The following is a 22723-nucleotide window of genomic DNA, read 5'->3' on the forward strand; positions in this document are numbered from 1 at the left end:
GTCTGTGTACTCTACGAATGCGGACCGGACTTTGCTGATTGGGTCGATCGTCATAACATAGGGCCTTGTAGTGTGAGGAAACCATAAGAGGCTGCTGCCATGCTCTAGTCGATCGTTCGCAGGTTGGGTAATGATTACGCGGAAGAATACATGTTGGGTTGTTGTTCACCTAAATTTTTCTCACGGCTTTTTCCCGGCCCCAGACAATTTTCACCGATTTTCCCGGCTTTTCCCGGTCGGGAAATTTCAAAATAAAGTTCCCGGCTTTTCCCGGTTTTCCCGGCCCACTTCGAGGCCTGTAAAACAAAAGTCAACCAACCTTTGAAAAGTATCCAACAACATGACAACCAGAGCTATCATTCTCAGTCATGACGTAAAATAAAAATGGCTCCACATCAAAGTAAAGTGTCTTGTGGTCTAGAAACAACTTTGCCAATAGACATAAGTTCTGGCAATACACCTAAAACGATACAAATAAATAGTGCAATTTAAAAAAATAAATAATCCGAAAAAATTGCGGAAAAGTAATAAGTTCCCTATTACGTCATCTTATAATCATCCCCTAACTTATTTCAAAATGATTGTTCAAGAAAATGCTATTACTATTACGCATCTCAACAGATGTCCTTGAATACAAGACAACTAAAATAAAGAAATAATTGCAAGCCCATTCTATTTCTAAAAATAAAACTTGATTGCTAGGAGACACTAGTTTAATTGGTAGAGCAATCGGTTAACACGCAAAGGGACTGAGATCGATCCCAGGTGAAGTCAAAAAAAGTTTCAACCCCGCCCCCCACTACCAACAGTGATTGGGTAGCCGAGTCTGTTAGATCTGGCAGGGCAAAAAATACTTTGCGATAGACTAGCGTCCTATCCAAAGGGTAGCATGCTGTAGAAAACCAGATAAAACCCAACTTCACGGGCCTGATGGCTCTGAAGGCCTACTTATTTTGTTGGTTTTTTTTTTTAACTTGAGGACACTTATTTGATATCAATGTGAGTCTGAGAAAGTAAATAGCTCTATAAACCAATTGTCTGACACCCGAAAATAATTTCCACTTTCCTCTCATTATCAATTTTTTAAATTTTAAGTGGCAGAAATCATACTTCCTGATACTAATCAAGAAATTAATAAATGCACAATAAATAAATGGTTTTGCACGCTCAATATAAAATAAACCATTACCTTATTTTTTTTACCATCCACTTCAAACACGGATATATTCAATTTCCGATAAATCTCATCACCAGGCGGATGACGCCACAAGCATTTTGCCTGAAAAGACAGTACACGACACAAAAAAATAAGTAAATCCAATAAAAAAATAGTGGAGTAGAAATCTCGTTAAAAATACATTTTTATTACACTTTGTGCGTAAATCACTCAACAGTTAGCGCAATATTTTAAAAATCCATTATAACAAATACAATTTTATAAGGAGCCCACACTTTGAAAAAAAATAAATGTAAATTGAATAATAATAATAATAATAAAAACAAATGTAATTAACAAAACAAAATAGATATATATGTGATATACGTTTCATGTGTATATTCATTTGTAATGTGCATTGAGCATCACCTAGAGATGAAAATGTGTGAAATAAATGCCATGTAATATTATTATTATTAGAAATGAAAATGATTCCAAATCTTAAAGAAAAGATTATATTATTCTTTAAATGCACACTACCTGTTACTCTTCACAATTTGTTTTCTAGCTGTAACATTCGACTTGTTTTGAAATGCATTTGATAACTTAATGATCAACATTTTATATTTTGGTCAAATAAAATTCAAGTTATTGATTTAATCAACAAAAAACAGTTCAAGCCACTGATGATTTAACGTGAAATTAAGTTACTTTGAGCCATTATACTAAAGAAACAATAGTTTACTTTATGTAATAACCAATAACAAAAATCTAGAAAGATTACCATGTGACGCCGTAGGATTGTGGCTGTCCTCATGTACTTGAGACAGAATTCACAGAGGTAAATCTTTGGCAGGCGGGCGTACTCTTCGGGATAAGGGGAGGAGTACCAAGTGTTGATCTCATAGCGGCCAATCTCAACCATCTTGATGCGATACTCCTGAAGATCTGTCTTGGCAAAGTGCTGGGCCATTGAGTGCTCCTGTTGGTCAAAGGAAAAGGAATACATTCCCAGTCCCTTCTACACAACAAAAGCCCAAAGGGGCGGGGTGGAAATGAAAGGAGGCAAGCGTGTAACAAGCGTGAGGGTAAATAAAAACAAAGGAAACAAAAAACAAAAACAATAGCAAAGATATGAAACAAACAAAACTCGAAAACAGTTCCTTAAAAAGGGATATGTCAGCAGAACACCATATTAATCTGGAAAATTTTCAAGCCCAGTTTTTGATAAAGGCAAAGAATATAATACGTTATTAATATGAATGTATGAGTTATGAATGAATCGTTAGTACTTAGTAAAGAAGGCGTGAAAAGGCAAAAGGTTAAAAAATAATATAATCTAAGAATTACTTACATAGGGTGGATAAAGCATTGCTGATCAAACGAATAATTGCGACTAACCTAATGTGATAAAGATGCGATAAACTGTTTTCGAGTCAGTAGTATTGATAGTGTTGTACAAATAAAGCAGACATACATAATTGACCACAAAAATGATTGCTTTACAGCCAGGTATGATTCTGTTCATTTGACAATTCCTAATTCAGTCATTCAAAAATTTACAAATTCTACCAGAAACATAGCAGTAATAAGTTTCTAATAAAAGTGTTCAAAAACATGTGGGCAAAGTATCGAGTTTGTTCACACTTTTTCGAAGCTATAAGAAGCTATTCATGTCTTATTGTTGGTGCTTGCTAGGTAAAGATTAACAGTATTTGGATATATTTTTCTTTATTTAAGCCAGAGAAATGGACAAAAAATGAAACCATTCCATTGTCTAATAATCCAATCTAGCATTTGTGTGTTTTGGGGGTTTTTTTTTCGTCAAATGTAAAAATAATTTTTGTGAATAGCGACCTTTTGGCCTTATAAGTCTGAATAAAACTGTACATGTGGTGATTTTCCTGAAAATTTGTTATCCCTACAACTCTCAAATCCCTATCACCCAGAACGGAGGCTAATAGTAAGCAATGGACTTATTTTGATAATCAAGACTAATTTCAAGGTAATTTAGTGAGATAAAAATTTGACACAAAGTAGGAAACTTTGGTAATTTCTTTACTGAACCTGGCATTATTTGCTTTTGACCAATTTGATCATTCACATCCTCTTGGTGGTAGGAACAATACAAAGTAGTACAATAGTGATAAGAAGGGTAACCCATATTCAAAAACAGCTTTCCTTATCTCCATGGAAAACATCATTGACATAGACTACAGCACACCTTAACTAAGAACTCAAGGACTGGACATTTTAATATCACGGTTGAAAGCTGGGGGGAGGATGAGTTTTCCTGGCATCAGAATCCTCCAAAAAAAACCCATAAACGAATAAAAAATCCTGCAAATAAAGTAAAATCCCTCCATTCTATCCGACTCAACCTCCAAAAAACAAAAAATATCACATTGATGCTCAGCAACGCAGTCTTGATGATGTCATAGTCTGTGCATTGTTTTTTCTCACAAACTTAGATTAAAGGGATTCCTAGGTTTTTTTTTGGTTTTTTTTTTCATTAGCCATTACCAGCGGGATTTTTTTTTCTGGCAATCTCCCGAATTGCATAGCTAAGAATCAACAGTGCTGGACATTTCCACCCAACTTTCAACTCTGATTAACATACAAATCCTTGGGGAACAGCACACCACTTTGTCACAACAACACAAGTACTGTACTTTGTCACCGAGGGTAACTTTTGGAGATTATGTCCATCACGTTAGAACTATTATAAGAAATATCCCACTAAAGCTAAATGCTAAAGACAAGAGTGGAATATCAAATAGTTCCTGATAAGTTTGCATCAATCATCATATTGACTCTATGATACAAATGCAGACCTGCCTACTTGAAAATTTAAAAATTCGCAGATTTTAGGAAATATAAATCACATTCCCTATAGTTAACTTTAAAAATCAACCATTTACCCTTCCAATGATTGGATAAGATAACAAAATCCCTTAAATTATGTAGAGTAGCATTAACATTTATTGTCAATATGTTTTAATGACTTAGAAATGCTCGTGAAGTTCTGAACTTGAACTTGAAGCCATAATTTCGTAATTTTACACATTTTTTGTAAGTAGTACACAGGTTTGCAAATGTCACATAATTCAAATCCTGCAAACACACAAAAATGATTGTAATGAAACTAAAACTCAAATGAATAATTCACGCTACAACAATTGCATTGCTGACTGAATCAATTTTACACAAAAACTTGGGTTAAAAAAAAACAAAACAGAAAAGAAAAAAACCCTCTGAGATGAGAGAAAACAATATTCTATTAGATGAGATACAAAATGAAATACAAAGGGAGCATCAAATTGACCTAACAAAGATACAACAGCAGACCTGCCTATTTGAAAATATAAAAATTCACAATTTTTAGGAGATAAAAATTGTTGCCGCTCTAGTTAACCTTAAAAATCAACAATCATGAACCCTCTTGATGACTAAATATCACTTCAAAATCCTTAAAAGTCTAGCATCAACGTTCAGTGTCATTAACTTTAAATGACTTAGAAATGCTCATATAGTTCTTTTCATAATAGTAAGCAGGTCTACAATAGGAATAAGCACTGTCAAATATTTTGAAACTCACTATTGATTCCAAAGAACAAATTCCTAACATTTTTCATTTTATCTCAGAATGTTGAAAAATAACCAACAGAAATGAAAAAGAAAAAAAAATCCCCCAGAAATATTTCAAAAGAAGAAGAAAAGGCAATAATTTTAAAAAGGAAGATTGTCCGTCATCCGTCTGAGAAATCAAATTACTTAATTCAAAGAAAGAGAGAGAGAGAAAAACAAACAAACCCAAAAACACTTTTCATTTTTTTTGTAATAAGACTAGAAAGTAAATTTGACTAGACTAGAAAGTAAATTTGACTTAAATATAAAATATCATATAGGTTTCTACCAAATTATTTTAAATAAATGTCTTCTATTTTTTTAAAAGTGATTAAATCCTATCTCAAATATATGAAAATAAAAATTGCAATATTACAAAGGTGAATACTTAAATATAAAAGTGATATGAGTTGATTGATAATATAGGATTTATCTTCAAAAAGTTCATATAAAAACTAAACCCACTAATTGTACAATAAAAAACCCCTCATGATCCTCATATAAGTTGAAATAAAGACATTTATTATAATCACGATACTACAGTGTTAACATAGTTTCCTTGACTGATACATAGACCATCCTGATCTTAAGTAAGCTTTTATTGTATAAGGCTTCAATAACTTATTTTTAGATTTCTTTCTTCAAATACATTTTCAGGTTAATGACCCTTATCAGGGTTGCCAATTTTGGAGGCAACTATTTACTGAACTTTTACGTCAACACATAGACTGACCTCCTTCTGAGTGCGAACTCCAGTAAAAGGACATGTATTTACTTTTTTTTCAGTTTAACAGGTGATTGGAAAATATACTGCGGGTTTATATCGTACTGAATTCCGGAAATAATCGGAAAATTGGCAACTTTGATTTGCCTATTAACACATGCTTGCTGAATACTTTTTTCCCTGTCCAACAAATAAAACTATGAGTTTTTACTGAGAACATATGACCTAAATCAATCAAGCTCATAACGGCCAACTTTCCAAAGAGCTAAAACGGACACCCTAATGTACGCTAACATTGAGCTTTTATGTAGCGCAATATCCACTTAACGTGCTCAAAGCGCTTTACAAGGGGTCCCTGGTCAACAGCAACATTTAACATGTAGGACAAGACATGACGCCTGTTAGGCGATATTACAAATTTTTCGGACAAAGACAACGCTGTTAACGGCCAGGTACTCATTTTACACCTGTGTACGGTGAGAGAATGTGAGTAAAGAGCCTTTTCCAAGGACTCAACTATGCGTCGAGCGAGGCTCGAACCCAGGACCTTCCGATCCGAAAGCGAGTGTCATACCACTAGACCACAAAGCCGGCACCTGTCATGACTCAAAATGGCAGTATGTTTGGACTATTATGGAACAAATACAGATTGACATTGTATTGTTAAGTCAAACTGGTACTAAGTGTATGGTAGACCTGTAAATGAGCTCTATAAAAATTGACTGAAACTCTTCGACAAACAGAAGATTCAATTATTTTTTTTAAAATAAGGGCATCATTGGAGAGGAGAGTGATAAATACAATACATTAAAATAGTGGGTGTTATTTCTTACTGGAAGTATGACTGCCATAATTTGATGTAGAAGGAATGCTAAATAAGCATGTCATTCATATAGGTAAAGATGACTTCATCAAAGTCATATTCCTGCCTCTGGAATTTTCTTTGACATAGTCAGAAAAATAATCACCATTATCATCTTTAACTTCTAGCCATGACCAATTGAATTTATTCCTCACACTCACATCTTCAACTTTATCGATGCTCGACAAGTCTGAATTGCGATCCACGAACAGCTCAGCCATTGTGAGAACATTAGAATAATGTAGCAATGAGCAAACTTGATTTTCAATCAGTAAATGACAGAGAAAAAAAAACTTAAATAAATATGACTTCTGGCCAATACACTGAATTATTAAGTAGAAGTGAATTATCAAGAAGAAACTTCGGCAGGCGTAGCGGAAAAATTCAAAGAATCGAAATGAAGGTAAATCGCCACAAAACAGCAAGATCGCTTGGGCTTGAGCAAAACAATGGCAGAAAACGTCCTGATTTGCACGGGAATTAATTAGGCTACTTACCATTGTTCCTTATAATCAGGTACTCAATCAGTGAAGAAACGGTCAACCAGTTTGTTTACAATGTGAGGCAATCGAAATGTGCTTGTAGCAATCTATCCTAATCTAACTTTCGATTTAAAGGTGTCTCCATCATCTACTAGAGATGTTACTTCCGGCATTCGCATTTTATTTTTTTTTATACTTTTAAAACCCAGCTTGTAATTGTGGTCAATTTTAGCTTAGACGAAACAGTGAAATTTATCGCTCGGCGGCTCAGTTAAAATTGGCTATCGTTGGGATCACGACAGGTTGGAAAGTGAAAAAATAATTTAACGAAGACTGTGTGAAATTACACTGGGATGTGTTCAGTCACGCCAATTCTAAAAAGCGCCGCTTAGCCTTGGCAATAAATCCATCGTTAATACTAACGGCTCCCATGAGCTATGCGTAGCGTTATGGAACACTCCTAATTACTTTACGGTCATTCGACTACGATTTGTGAATTCTTTCTTTCTTCACTTCTTTCTTTCTTTCCTTTTTTTTAAAATATTTGAATTTGACAAATTGACTGATTTCAGTTAATTGACTGAGAATTTACAGGTCTAGTATGGTCATGGCAAATCTGCCCCACATCAGTTCCGGGTCTTAAATATCTAGTCAAGATATCTAACTTTTCTTTTCTTTTTCTTTTTTTAAAACTTTCCTCCAGATTGCTAAATCGGGATAGTCCTGGTTTTACCCCGATAGTTGGCTGTTCAGGGGTGAGAATGACTGGTCACAAAAAAGGAGGAAATTTTTCATCGTGAAGATCATGACCCATCCATGCGACCATAACCTATAAATTTGAATTTCACTCAAATTTACTGAGATGCGATCCAAAATTTGTCTTGCAGCAAGTTCTAACACGACTCGGTGGAATTTCAAAAGTTGAAAGTGTACTTACATTTGGTGGTTGTAGTAGGGATAATGATGTGGTGGCGTTTGTAGTAATAGCAGTGGTAGGGATGATGTGGTAGTGATTGTAGTTGTAGTATGGATGATTGTGTGGTGGTGGTTGTAGTAGCTGTGGTGGGAATGATGATGTGGTGGTAGTTGTAGTAGTAGTGGTGATAGGGATGATGTTGTGGTGGTTGTAGTAGCAGTGTTGGTATGGATGATGGTTTGGTGGTGGTTGTAGTAGTAGTGGTGGTGGGGATGATGTTGTTGTGGTTGTAGTAGTAGTGGTGGTAGGGATGATGTTGTGATGGTTGTAGTAGTAGTGGTAGTAGGGATGATGGTTTGGTGGTTGTAGTTGTAGTGGTCGTAGGAATGATGATGTGGTGGTTGTAGTAAGTAGTGGTGGTAGGGATGATGTTGTGGTGGTTGTAGTAGTAGTGGTGGTAGGGATGATGGTTTGGTGGTTGTAGTAGTAGTGGTGGTAGGGATGATGTTGTGGTGGTTGTAGTAGTAGTGGTGGTAGGGATGATGGTTTGGTGGTTGTAGTAGTAGTGGTGGTAGGGATGATGGTTTGGTGGTGGTTGTAGTAGTAGTGGTGGTTGTAGTAGTAGTGGTGGTAAGGATGATGGTTTGGTGGTTGTAGTAGTAGTGGTGGTAGGGATGATGATGTAGTGGTGGTTGAAGTAGTAGTGGTGGTGGGGATGATGATATGATGGTGGTTGTAGTAGTGGTAGTAGGGTTGATGATGTGGTGGTAGTTGTAGTAGTAGTGGTGGTAGGGATGATGTGGTGCTATTTGTAGTAGTAGTGGTGGTAGGGATGATGATGTGGTGGTGATTGTCATAGTAGTGGTGGTAGAGATGTTGATGTAGTGGTTTTGGTGAGTGTTTTTTTATTCAGTGATGATAATAGCAATTGTCAAAAAGGAGGAACATTTCTCGGTCTATCGATTAAACACAAGCAAAGAAACCTAGTAGTTAGTCAGCTTATAAATACAACCCAAGAATCTCTCAAATTTAAAGCCATAAGTCCAAAGGTAAAAAGAAAAAAGATTAAACTAAGCCAACCACCATTGCTTTGTTCTAATATATCATCTCTATACTAGATGATTTAATGAGGTTGCGAAAGAAAGAAAGAAAGAGAGAGAGAGAGAGAGAGAGAGAGAGAGAGAGAGAAGGGGGGGGGGGGGGGGAGAGGAGGAGAGACTTCTTTACCAGAATAACTTATGTATTGACCTTTTGAATTCTATATCCAAATTAAAAAAAAAGAAGAAGAATAACAGAGAAATAGAAAGAAAGGCAAAGGGAAAAAAAAAAAAAAGAGAGAGAGAGAGAGAGAGAGATTTAAAAGGCAATAGGTACCTACAACAGGGGAAAAAAACCCAGACCCATTTGTCCCTCCCCTTCCCTTCCAACCATCAACTAACTAATCAAAGAACACTACTGGTCTTCTGTGTCAATTGTGACATCTGGTGCCATACTGTCTGGCCCAACGTCATAAAAACGGGACCGTCACTAAATTTCACGAGACTGAGCACAGGTGTCAAAATATGACATATGACATAATGGTGATTTTGTGGTTTTGAGGAAAATGTTTGACAAGGCAAATTTGAAAAAGGAGGAAATGTGATGGGATGGGCGGAGATAAACTACCATTTAGGCGGAAATCCGCCTTTAGGCGGAAGATTCTCAGCCCTGCTGTTATGCCAGCTTAAAAAAATTTTCAATGCACATTCATTTTAACTCAGCTTTACTCATGAATCTTATAACTTTTGAACAAATTCATTTACTAAATTTTCACAAATAAAAATGCAATGATATAGAATTGAATTGCATGTGGACATTTAATTACATATGGATGGGGAAACATCACATGTATAACAAAGACGGGGGGAATAAAACAGCCATTTTACCACCTGTTAAAAGCAAATCACTTACATTGAAAGGTATATCCTATTAGTTACGTATAGTCAGTGTGGGAAAGAAACACCAAAATAAATTAAATAACATTTTATCACGTAATACATTCAACAGTTTTCAACTAACTCTTTAACTGTGACTTTGTATTTCTTTCACATCATAGAAAAAAAAAAGTAAATAAATAAATAAAAATAAAAATTGAGCTTTTATATAACGCAATATCCACTAAATGTGCTCAAAGCGCTTAACAAGGGGTCCCTGACCCACATGTAGAACGAGACACGACGCCTGTCAGGCGATATTACAGTTTTTCCCAGACAGAGACGATGCTGTTAACGGCCAGGTACTCATTGTACACCTGAGTACAGTGAGAGAATGTGAGTAAAGAGCCTCTTCCATGGACTCAACTATGCGCAGAGCGAGGCTCAAACTCAGAACCTTCCGATCCGAAAGCGAGTGTCATACCACTTGACCATATAGCCGTTTGTTCTATAACTCTTGACAGTGCAGCAGACCAAATCAATTTAATCAAGATGACAGTAACATTAATAAGACCAGGTACGTCCCTGGAACTGAACTTTTGGTGAAAAGAGATGATAACCAACCTTTGTTTGTTTTTGTTTTTTATGTGTTTAATGGCGCTTTCAACACTATAAATCATTTAACCAACCTCAACCAGTTTACCGCATTACTCTGGAAAGATGATGTATTTAAACATTTGGTAAGAAAACTTGTCCTCCAAATATTGATCCGATGTAAATGACCCACATCTTGGCAAAGACTCTCAAACCGGGAACTTGATTGAAGACTTTGCATGGTCCCAGGTTTGAAAGTTTTTGCCAAGATGAGGGTAATTCAAATCAATAGAAATTTGAAAGACGAGTTATCTGGCCATATTCTTAAATATGTGTCTTTCCAGAGTATGCAGTTAAATGTTTTAAAAGGATTAAAACCAGTGCTGCCAACCCTGGCCCATGTAAATGTGTACAATGGAGGGCCAAAATGAGTAAGATTTTGAAAAAATGCGTACAATTCTGCAAAATCGATAATTAGCACTAAATCTGTTAATGGGCAATTAGACCATACTAGCAATGATTAATCAATATTTGAAATAATGAATAAGCTTACACTTTATAGATGTTAAACAGTATCAACTTCCAGATCCATGTATAATTCTGATGGGTCAAGAAACAGTTAGTGTTTAAGGACACCAAAAAGTGTATGACTGCTAAAAATGCTTGTGTAGAAATTTTATTATGCGTACAATCCTCAGCAAAATGTGTACAATGAATGAAAATGCGTAAAAATACGCATTTTTTACATAAGGTTGGCACCACTGTAAAACAAAAATCTCATCCAAAAAAAACAAACAAAAAAAACATATTCAGAGTAATCCAAGGGATGATTTTGAAGAGGATGATGAAACAAATGACTACAACTTACCTTCATCCAATCAAGATAGTCTCAAAAAATGTCAATAATCCATTAGCAAAATAGGAGTGAGAATTATAAATTTAATGTCATAGAGCGCTGCGCCCCGTTATAGATCAATGCCCATGGGCGATATCTTACCAGCAGTAGTCCAGCAGATTGACACTTCAATCATAAATAATAAATACCACTGTATCAAATTTCATCCAGCAACATAGTAATGGTCTCACTTGCATGAAATTTAACAAACATATTTTCAATAACTTTGTAACAACTTAACTCTCTCTCGAGTTTACCCTGATTGAAAATCGAACAAATTAGTTCGATTTTCTATGTATATGAACTCGAGAGAGTTAAACAAGAAGAAATGCTATTTATATACACCCAAGAACAAAAACTTATTGATTTAAATGAAAAATTAAATTAAATATAATTGAAACAGGCTTGAGTGTTCCATTTGAAATTATAGGAAATATCAACTAACTCCTGATAAGCAAAATCGATGCTGTAACTCAGAGCTTAGTGGCAAATCGTAGCCCAACACTTCAAAGCAATATTATGTCGGGATGACAAGAAGTCAATTTAGGCCTAACATTATCAGAAAAATGAAGTTGCATTTTTTGCAAAGCAAGAAATTGTATCTATTCTACACAATTAAGAAAAGAAAATCAACCCCAATCTTCATATTTTTGACCATCAACTCAGTTTCCAGTACCTCTGTCATCCCGAAATAATACCATTTTAAGACGTTGGGTCACAATATAAGTTAACGCAAGGGACAGTCATTCACTTTATGTACCCAATTTTAATACAATTTCGGATAGCTGAAAAATGTAACAACACTATTCTGTTCAATGTTCATTCATTATATTCTTTACATTTTAAAATTCAAATCAGAACTGAAAAAAAAAAAAAATTTTTAAATTGAAAAGCAAACTTACCAGTAACTCACAAGCCCTGGACTGGGCTTCCCTAAAAAGCTCATAGTCATAATCTGAGGTCAGGCCACTGATCAACGGCTGTCTAGATGACCCATGCTCCTCCTTATGCTTTCTGTGATGCTCCTTCACATCATCTGTGATTTCAGGCTTCTTGCCCCGAGCTTTCATTATTTTATCATGTTTTTGTTTCTGCGTTTCGCTTAGAGCCTGCAATATAAGTACAAAGTCAAAACACTGGTCACATGATATGGTTGGCATCAACTTTAGAAAAAAAAGAAACGATGTTTTTTATTTTTAATCAACCAAATCAAAAACAAATACAGTCATATCTCGCTGATACAGAAACACCCTCTGTAATCTTAACAGGTGGTGTGGGTATTGATTTTTAAGTATTTTTTTTATTATTACCTTCTTTATTTGCACTCAATAATCCTGTATTTGAACATATGCTTTGCTGAGATAAAATAATGACAACCCAAATACTCACGACTGATTATTTCAGAATAAACAACAACAACAACAACAACAACAAAATAAATAATAATAATACAAAGGACAACCATCTTCACCACTCCCAAAAGCACAAAAACTTTACACTTGACCTAAAAGCTTCCAGTAGTCATCTAAAATAAATTTTTTAGAAGTTTCCACCAAAATTTATCTTAAATGACTAAAGCACCAAAAATTATCAACATAAAAAAAAAAAAAGAAAAATCAATTCCAAAACAACTTGAAACATCCAAACATAAAAATTTTGAAATCTTTTGCAGAAGATGGAAATGTACAGCAGGAAATATACAATTGCACAGCGAGGACCAGTATGATGTGCACAGCTCAGGCAGGTGTCAATGCAACTATATTACCAGATATGTAACCCGCCATCTCAAAACAGTATTATGCTGGGGGTTGAATAAGATGCTTAAAATTCGACCTAAAAACAGGAGTCAAAAGGTGTCTTCATTGAGAAGATTTAAGTTGTTTCTCAAACTTCAACTAATTTAAATTGCCAAATTCTCATAATTTTGACTTTTCAACTCAGTTTTCCTCAAATCTAAATCAATCTCAACATAAAACCACATTGATGAAGCGGGTCACAAATTATCTCCATAACATCAAGTAGGAATCGAAAATTATAGTTTATTGAGAGAAGCAGACCTGTCTGGTGAGCTTTCTAAGGAGGTCTGGGAGAATTGTTGAAAAGTTGATGCAAAATAAGGCCTTTTAAAGGCATATTTTACGCTTTCTACCAAAATAATTAACTTCCTCACATTCCATGTCTGTACAAAGCTTCAGACAATTCATGAACAATTTATATTTCTCAGAGTCTCTCTCTCTCTCTCTGGAGTGCTCTCCATATGTTAAAAGAGTTAACATCAATCATCTATATATAAGTAAGGGATATTTGTTTGCTCAATTGGGCACTGTTTACAAGAGAAGAAGGGAAAAACTATTTGAATTCTTGACGGCAAAATGATTGGTGCAGAAAAATATTGATGGTAGTCGGATCAAAACCTCATAAGTCTCCATTTTTCACAATCGGCTGATCAAAACTATTAAGTCTACATGAGCTTTGCGCACCAATGTTTTATTAAACTTGGAAGGACTAGACCTCTATGATTGTGATCCTTCCAAAACGTAATAAAACATGGTGCATAAAGCTAGAATGGAGACTTCCGAGTTTTGATCCGCTGATCGCGATAATCGAGACTTCGGAAGATTGATCCGCTGATAATCAATATCACAAATTTTCTCCTGGAATTATCAAAATAAAATAAAAATAGAAGGGAAGTAACGAACCAAAAATGGAGAAAGCAAAAATTCAAGCAAAAAAGGAAAATTAAAAAGTAAGAGGAAAAGTAGACAGATGGCCTTTTAATCTGTAGCTTTATGCTCAATTATGAATTTCTGTAGTTGTTCGAGGCCTTTACTGATTCAGAAAGATGTCTTTGGTTGGTGATTTGGTACTCCTGATGACTTCTATCTTGACAGAGCATGTGTTTGGATTACAAAAACATAGCTTGATCTAATTTCACTGATTTACTCAAGTATACTACAATTAAGTTATATCAACCATAAAAAGTATCTAAAAAAAATTAATTGTTTCTGGGAAAACAAAATGGACAAAATAAAAACAACAAAAAAATCAATTAAAAAAAAAAAGAAAAGAAGAAAAACAGAAAAATAAAAGCATTTTTAAAAACCTGAAATATCAATAAAAAATATCGATTAGAGAATTTTTTGTAATGAAAATTAAGCTCAAGCGGAGCAGTAATCATGAAAGATTTTAATTCAAACTTTCAAACAAAAACTTACTTGATGCCTCAAACCTCTTCTGTCTTTTAATTCAGCGACAACTTTTTTCCGTTCTTCTATGTTTCTCAGTCTATTGTCATATCTGTCCTGAGTTTATAAAACAAATACACATGTAGGTACTTAAAAATCACCAAAGGCCACGTTTTAAGTTCATAGACTCTGATAATTCCAATAAATCTACCTGCTACCCAAACAAACAGTATGATTATAAAACTGTTTAGTTTGTTCAGATTGAAGGGGAGAAAAAAAAGGCCATCTTGGATAACCAAAAATTATTTTTTTTAAATACAAGCTGGGGCTGGGTGGAAAAAATGAGGTGAAATAAAGAGCAGGTTATAATCCTTGTGTAAGCCAATCATGAAATCAGAGTCACAAATTGTCTCCTTATCAGTTACCAAATCAATTAATTCTAAAAGAAATAAGATAAAATAAAAAATCTACTTATTCGATACCGAAATTGTAATAACTGGCAGCCATGCAGATAAAAAGCATCTCCATAAAGGAAATAATGTAATTTGCTATTAAAAATGGAACAAGAGTGTAGTCTTTGTATTGATTTATATGCAATAAAGGGAAACAAATTGTGACCTGTTACGAAATAAATACAATATATGCAGCTCTTCATTACCTCAAAGATAAAAGCGACCTTCTGCCATAAGCTCAAAATAGGTGAAAATTGAAAATTATGTGAAACAAAAATAGAAGAAAATGAAGGCACAAATTGAAATTATCAAAATATTCCTCTTGAAATTGGCAAGGGGTGATGAAAAATAATATATTTTGGAATAATGTTGGACCATTTCGACACAACACCTTATCAACAAACAACATAAAATATGAATGTTATTCAACAACAAGAAGTTCTCACAGGACAGGATCACTACTCTGTCTTTAAAATGTGAGATTGCACTTGATCAACCTGATCAAACAATGATTTCTTATATTATTCTTCTGAATACATAAACACAAACATAAAACCAGCATAAAACCACCACTGTTATTGTTTTACTTGAAAAAAAAAAGATACAAAGTTATGGTCAGGTAAACAACGGGAACAAGATGGCTAAGTGTCACTGTCAGCATCTCATACTCTCATTGAGCAAGAAACTTTAGCCCCATTGCCCAATTTGTGCCACTGGACTGCAGTTGATGCCTGGGTTATCTTGAGTTTTATCCCGAGATAGACCCCAGAATATATCTGTTTGAAAAAGTCCAGACTCACTTTTGATTAGATAGAAGAATCATCAAAAAAGTCAATGTTACTATGTTTGGGAGGGGGCACGGGGAAATGCAATAGGATGAGTGTTGCAAACAGGTCAGTAGACCGTTGTAGATCGTTAAGATTATGGGTAATACGGCAGTTATATCATTTAACACTTACTTTACATTCTTCGGCTGATGTATTATGGAAAAGAGGACAAGATGTCAGTGTTCTGTGAGATTCGTGACGACCACTCAAGTGACCTGAATGCACAAGGAAAAGAATATATTGACACTATATTCAATTTTTCAAAAATCTAACAGTTCAAGAAACATTCATGAAAAAATATATTTAAGATTTATAACCCACTTCTGAATATGCTTTAAGGGGAGGGGCGACACCTGAAACTATTTTCAAGAATAATGATTATATCCAATATCTTTTTATATTGGGACATTGCCTATGACCAATGGATTCGAACCATGTGATTTATTTCGGTGGGCGTGTCCGGTTGCCATGGTGACGGCCGCCATCTTGGATTTTTCTCTTCTCTCGGTGCTATTTTAAAAAGTTACTTTCTCAATAAGTTTCCATTGAATTTTCTTGAAATTTGGCATGGTTGTATATTTGTATATTGTTAAAAAAAATACAGAGCATTTTTTAAATATTTTAAATAGATTTTTATTTACAAATTTTTAAAAATAATATTTTTTTCGGTATGATAAAAATCATGTTTTTTGACATAAAAATGTCAATTTTTCAAAAAATAATAAAGATATTTAAAATTCCTTCTGTATGATTTTAGATAATCACTATAGCTCTAGACATGCAAAATTTTAAACAAATTGATTGATAAATGACAAAATAAGATAAAAAAATAGTGTTAAAAAATGTCATTTTGAGAAAAACGAGATCAAAGATAACAATGAATGAAAATAATAAGACAAAACGGTACAACCAGCTCAAAACATATCAGCACCGTATGAGGGTCCCCCGTGTACTTTTTCTGCCTCCCTCTGGGCTTTTTCACGGGTCTGAGCTTTCATTTTGCGTCTTTTTTTTCTCTTTGTGTTGAGCAGCCCTTATGCTCTGGTCAAGTCTTTTTGACTCTGCTTGCTGACTCAACATCTGGGAGTGTTCTCTCAGTCCACCGATGCCCAAAGACACTTTCAGGGATGTTATTTCTGTTGGACCAAAATTATACTCTGCACCAAACTCAACTTTTTTTTAGGGAATGGAAGTATGTTTTATGGCATCTTGACCAAACAGAATTATGAAACCTTTCGTTTGGATTTTGTGTTGTCTTCATCTCACAACACTTCAACAAAGCATATACAGGCTTCAAGTGCTCATGAATTAAATCAAAATTCAAAAGTGTATTTACACGCTGCTTGTGTCAACAGTTTACACATGGGCAGCAATATATTTTTTATAAAAGCATCTGGAGTCCGGTTCAGGAGGACAATACCTATGTTGAGGGAAGTCATTGGTGTAATAACCGTGGTAAAGACCAGCAAGAATAGCCCATTTCATTTCTTTCCGCTGTGGCATTGCTTGGAATCGCTTTATCATAATACTACTTACTATCACACACCAAATTCCAATCAAAGATTTGTGGTCACGGGTCAACCACGAGCCATCATAACTTTCTTGCTTTCTTGGCTTTTGTAGCAAATAACTGTAGCCAACGTTTGGATTTTTTTGTCACTTTAGGTATAGTTATAATAATCCAGTAAAAATTGGAAATATTTAGAGATAATTAACGTGAATACGTGTCAAAATTTGATAAAACAACTGATCAATCGAAATGTAAACAAATCGTAGTAAAATATAATAGTAAGAGAGGCGAACTTTCACCCTGACTCAACATCCAATCCCTGGCGCGGAGTCAGAGGTCGAGAACAAGGTCAGCCAATCAGATCGCACCATTCGTGATCACGTTGTATTTACCTGACAACTTGACCTCTTATCAGCTGTTTGACACAAAATCTTCGTTCACGACTCACAGTTTCTAAACCCCTCCCCTGCCCATATTCTGATATTTTTGAGACTGAAACCTTGTCAACTAGACGGGCAAAGAGTAGACTAAACTATCGATATCAAAAATTACAACATCGATATGGATTATAATGCTTTTCAGTCCTATTATTTTCAGTTGAATTCTCACAAAAAATTGAAAAGTTTGGTATTTTCATGTCGACTTCCATGGCTATGAAAGACGATTTACAAACTTTATATTATCCAAATCACCATATCAGTGCTGAAAATATGTGAAAAAAGGATTGTTCTTTGATAATAAATAAAAAACTGAAATTTTATATTTTGACCCAAAAATCGATATTTCAGGTGTCGCCCCTCCCTTTAAATGCCGATTCACTTTATATCCATACACTTCAACGTCTCAATACAGGAGTCAACCTTCATAGGGTGCTGATGCTCCTTACACTGCCATTCTTATGCAATTATAAAGCCTTATTTGCTTGTAGGAATACTTAAAGTTAAAAGATGAGCCTGTGCCATAACCAAGTTTGTCGTCATATTTATGCACGAGAGATCAATCATACTGATCTTAAAAAATTAATTTATATTAACAATCAACAACCCCTTACCCCAAAGGGGAAATAACCTATTTTCTATCTACAAGATTGTTTGTTTGTTTTTAAGGGTTTTACGGTGCTTGCAACACATTTAGGTCATATCAGCGCCAGTAAAAAGGAAGAAAATGGGATAGTAAAAAGTTCTTGAATTACAATTAAAGCACACAAGAACAAGCAATACAAAGGGGAATTGGTTCAAATAGGGAACAGATGTAGATTCCAAGAGCACATTATCAGATAAATCAACACTGTGCATAACAATGAAGTAGTGGTGGTAGTGATGACGATGTGGTGGTGACTGGGTGACTGTTGTAGTAGTGGTCGTGGTAATGATTGTGTGGTGATGGTGGTGGTTGTAGTAATGATGAGGATAAGGTTGTGCTTGTGTCTAAGGGTGATAGCGATAATGGTGCAGTGGTAGTTGTAGAAGTGGTAATGATAATGATGATGATTATGATGAAGGAGGTGGGAATGGTAGTGGCAGTGAAGATGATGCTGAGATTGTTGTAATGGCACTGTGTAAAAGGTGAAGGCTTTCTTTGCAAGAATAAAACATCACCAGTATTTGCCCTAAATTGCCCGTAACCAAGAATCTTTTGCTCCAGACCGGAATTTTTTAAAAGGTGAAACTGGAGTTACGGCATCTCTGAAGTCTCTGACTTGGTAACAGTAACATTCTTTAAAATGTTACACTATTTAATTTGAATAAGAATGAGTACTGGGAACAAGGCAAACATATATTATCATCACACTTGAACCAAAATAACAAAGAAAGTGATTTGTAATGGTCGACATTAAATTCTAGAGCCATAATGCATGCCGGTGACAATTAGCAAAATGAATTCCCAGATAAAGATCACATTTGTAATTTGTTAAAGTTTATATTAGGCGCATTATTCAAAAGAATACTGTCAATTACCTTTTGAATCGCATCCTGGAAGGGGACAGTGAGCTGAAGTTTCATCATAATTTGTTTTTGGTAAAAGTCGTCTTTCAGAAAATCCTCCAGTAACAGACTGACTATCTTCTGAGTCTATGTTGTCATCATCATAATTCCCATTGAGCAAAGGCTTAGCTTTGGCTTTTGTTGATGATTTTTTGGGTGGAATTTTTACCTTTCCTGGGTAAGACGCTGACTTCCCTTTGGAAATAGCAGATCCCTTACTCTGTTCATTCATTGGATCTTCAGATTCTGAATCCGAGATGACAGGTTCCCTTGCAATTCTTCTTCGTTTGACCACAGGAGCATCTTTGATCCCTATATAACCATAAAAATGAACTATTTCAACATGTTTATAGACATAATTGATGTAACAGAAGGATAGAGAGTGGCCCTATCACTTTTTTCTCCTTTTATCGTTCACTGTTTGGCAACTGAGAAGCATTTGAAATCTGTCTGAGTGACTTTTATTGGATTTTTAAAGATATAGAAATTTACCCAGAGTTACATAATGTTATTTTAAAATTTGAATTTTGCATAAAATAAAATTATCATGAAATCTATTAATCAAGAAACAATGAAATTGAAAAATATATGGCTAGGGTTTATCAATTATACATCCACTCAGTTAAAACAATCTTTAAAATTTGATCAAAGTTAGTTTAATTAAAAAAATTATCACCACTGTATTTATACGGGTTACCATTTGAAACTGCCAAGGATCTGCGTGTCATTCGTGTTGAATGTTCCTCCTCACTATCATGCGACTGGTCGCTGTCCTCTGGTTCTCGTACACGCTGAAAAGTTTATCAATGTTTATTAATATTTTTTTTTAATTCTTTTTTTTTCATGCAAATATATAAACATTTTTTTAAAAACATAAAGCACGCTATTACTATTACACATAAGAAAACGATAGCCCATGGGAATAATTTTAATTGTAGTGTATACAAATAAGCAAATTACTTTCATTTAATAAAAACTTTAAGAGCGTTACAAATTTTGTGTTATCCTTGACATTACACGCCTGTGCCTGTCATCACGGCTTATCCCTCCTGGATGTGGGTCTGCAACTGCCAACCGAAATAAGCTCGTCTTGCACCACTCTTCCACATTCATTCAGTCACTGGCTTATTCAGACATTCGCTGATGTCTCATGACCATCTTCTTATTGGTCTCCTTCTACCTCTTTTACCCTCCACAATATCCTCTCAAATTTTTTTAAGAAGGTGCCATTTTTCTTGTTATGTCCAAAAAAAAAAAAAAAGCAGGTAACAAACAAAAATCAGATATATTATCTTTTAAAAAAATATTCTGTTTTCAAACTAAAATGAAAGATTTTCACTCATTTTCCTATGAAAATCACTTTGAAATGCCTTAACTTTGAACCAACAATGCCATACCCCCATAACTAGTCCTGCATCAAAAGCTATAATTTTGTTCATATTTTATGATATTTTTAGCATTGAGATGTCAAAATGATTTCATTCTACATTTTTATAAAACCATGTCGAATTAAAGGATTTTCACTTTTATCAACCACAGGTCTTATTGAATTCTTAATTTTATCTAAAGCGTTATTTGCCATTATGATCGGCATTGCGTACAAGCTTACAAAAGTCAAGAAAACCTGTATAGTTTACTTTTTTTTTGCCTTGACTTGGAAGATCTGGATTGATTAAGAGTAAATTAAAATATCACAGTAAAAATAACATGACACAGGCATGACCCGAGAAAGTTAGTAGATCTGATGTATGTTTGTTCGTTTTTAAAGGTTTTATGGCACCTGCAACACATTTAGGTCATTTCAGCACCAGTAAAAAGGAGGAAATATGGTAAGTCGAAAAATTTCTAGATTAACATTTAAAAGCATACAAGAAAAAGTAAGACAAAGGGGAATGGTTCAAATAGGGAACAGATGTAGATTCCAAGAGCATATCATCAATGTACTTATTTGAGATCACCAAAAAATCTTATCCAGACACCATCACAGAATCCCACTAAGAGGAACACACTCAAACGCTTACATACTACATTCAAAACAACAAATATAACAATACATAACAGAGAGATGATTTACAAGGAAAAAAATATCACCTCTCAAAACTATTAAATATACATTGGACTGTTTCCCTCCCAGCCAAAGGGTCAAAACAAAACTAATACTAAGTAATCTCATTCCAAGACAAAGACAGATCAGAAAGCAATTGGAAAAAAAGATGTCGGGGATGGAAGACACAGATGTACCTCCCTGCCCACTCTATGGGAGACCAGGAACCCCTTGGACCTGATGTTTGTGTAAGCTACAGATTACAAAAAGGGGAAAATCTCTCTTACATTATTCATTATTGGCATTAGGCAGGAATTAAGTGTCCAGTGTTGGGTTGTGTGTATTTCACTTCTCAGGCACACATTCATCCAATCCGGTGTTTAAAAGTTGTGTAACCCCCCCCCCCCCCCCCCCTAGCCAGTACCAATATCCCACTCTCACAGCTTCAAACCAAAATAGTTATATAGCTGTACAATCTGTTTAAGAAATCATCAACGTGCCAAAGTAATAGACAACTCACGACAGCAACTTACAAAAATTGGTACCAACAGTAACCAGTGCCAGTAACAGTGATTATTTTTGGTGAGACCTAGCACAGCCTTTCAGGACACACTATTAATATTAATGAATTAATGTTAAGCGCCACACAAATTTCACAATATCAATAGCTTTTGATATACACGAAACATAAATACATTGAGTATTGTGCATGAGGACAGAGAAGTCGTAACATCACACCTCTACTCTTCCGGTTCCAAACTCTTTGGAAGTGTATGTGTATGTAACCAGTCTTTCAGAGAGCTAATAATGAATAGGTTACACATTGAATCTCAAGGTGGCATATTATTTTAGAAACAGGATGTACCTATAAAGGCAAATTCTTTTTTCTTATGATTATGTGACGTAAACGAGGAAAGATGGATGATCTTTATTTATAAATTTAGACTAGCTAGAAACTAAGATTTCACCACTCTGAATCTGAAACCAGAAATAATCAATAATCATTACGGAGTGGGTGGCCACAGCGTAACACTAGGCAGTTTAGTGAGCAGCAGCAGTGGCAGTCAAATTTTGACCCAGCTCGCCCATAGGAAAGTTGTGACTGGAAATTGCCGTTTGCGTTTTGGGGGGTTCAATTAAAGATGCATAACTTCGTTATAAAGAGGAATATCGCATATATTTTGGTATCATTATTTTCGTCTTTCAATTTCCTTTTAAATGGTGCCAATTAAGGAAAAATTCATTAATAATTCCAGAAGTTATATGAAGTTAAAATTTGGCAATTTTCAAATGCATTTATTTTTTTATTTACCGCGTGTGTTTTTAAATTTTAAACGCTTGTTTTTAGAATAACATCTAAACTTTATTCATGCCAAATTTCAGGGCTCTATATCGATGCGCAGACACCTTTTAACTCTGCGCCGAAATGCCTTGTTTACATTATCTTCTCATCATGGCTGCCGGGCGATATCGATATTCATATCGATATTCTAAATTTAGTTATGTATTATGTTAAATTTAGTCCATAATATTTTCAGTACTATTATTTAC

The 22723-nt window shown here is 34.7% G+C and overlaps 1 protein-coding gene across 7 annotated transcripts in view; it reads right to left on the reverse strand.

The window, feature by feature from the left end:
- LOC144964400 (histone acetyltransferase KAT7-like) overlaps positions 1 to 22723 on the reverse strand; it is a 37224-nt gene that overhangs the window by 11580 nt on the left and 2921 nt on the right. For 3 of the 7 annotated variants that reach the window (XM_078898596.1, XM_078898594.1, XM_078898592.1), the window contains exons 2-9: positions 19826 to 19919; positions 19102 to 19440; positions 15766 to 15848; positions 14385 to 14471; positions 12072 to 12278; positions 1941 to 2138; positions 1190 to 1279; positions 320 to 460 (exon numbers count right to left, since the gene is read on the reverse strand). In XM_078898596.1, coding sequence (XP_078754722.1) covers positions 320 to 460; positions 1190 to 1279; positions 1941 to 2138; positions 12072 to 12278; positions 14385 to 14471; positions 15766 to 15848; positions 19102 to 19440; positions 19826 to 19856 — 1176 coding nt within the window. In that variant the 5' untranslated portion in view covers positions 19857 to 19919. Of the gene's footprint in view, positions 1 to 319; positions 461 to 1189; positions 1280 to 1940; positions 2178 to 9717; positions 9733 to 12071; positions 12279 to 14384; positions 14472 to 15765; positions 15849 to 19101; positions 19441 to 19825; positions 19920 to 22723 lie in introns of all 7 variants that reach the window. The other 4 variants (XM_078898591.1, XM_078898590.1, XM_078898597.1 and 1 more) reach the window with 4 other exon arrangements.

The sequence above is a fragment of the Berghia stephanieae genome, chromosome 2 (assembly GCF_034508935.2).
Source record: "Berghia stephanieae isolate SIO BIC M18660-M18661 chromosome 2, UCSD_Bste_1.3, whole genome shotgun sequence".
In the NCBI taxonomy this organism is placed as follows: Eukaryota; Metazoa; Mollusca; class Gastropoda; order Nudibranchia; family Aeolidiidae; genus Berghia; species Berghia stephanieae.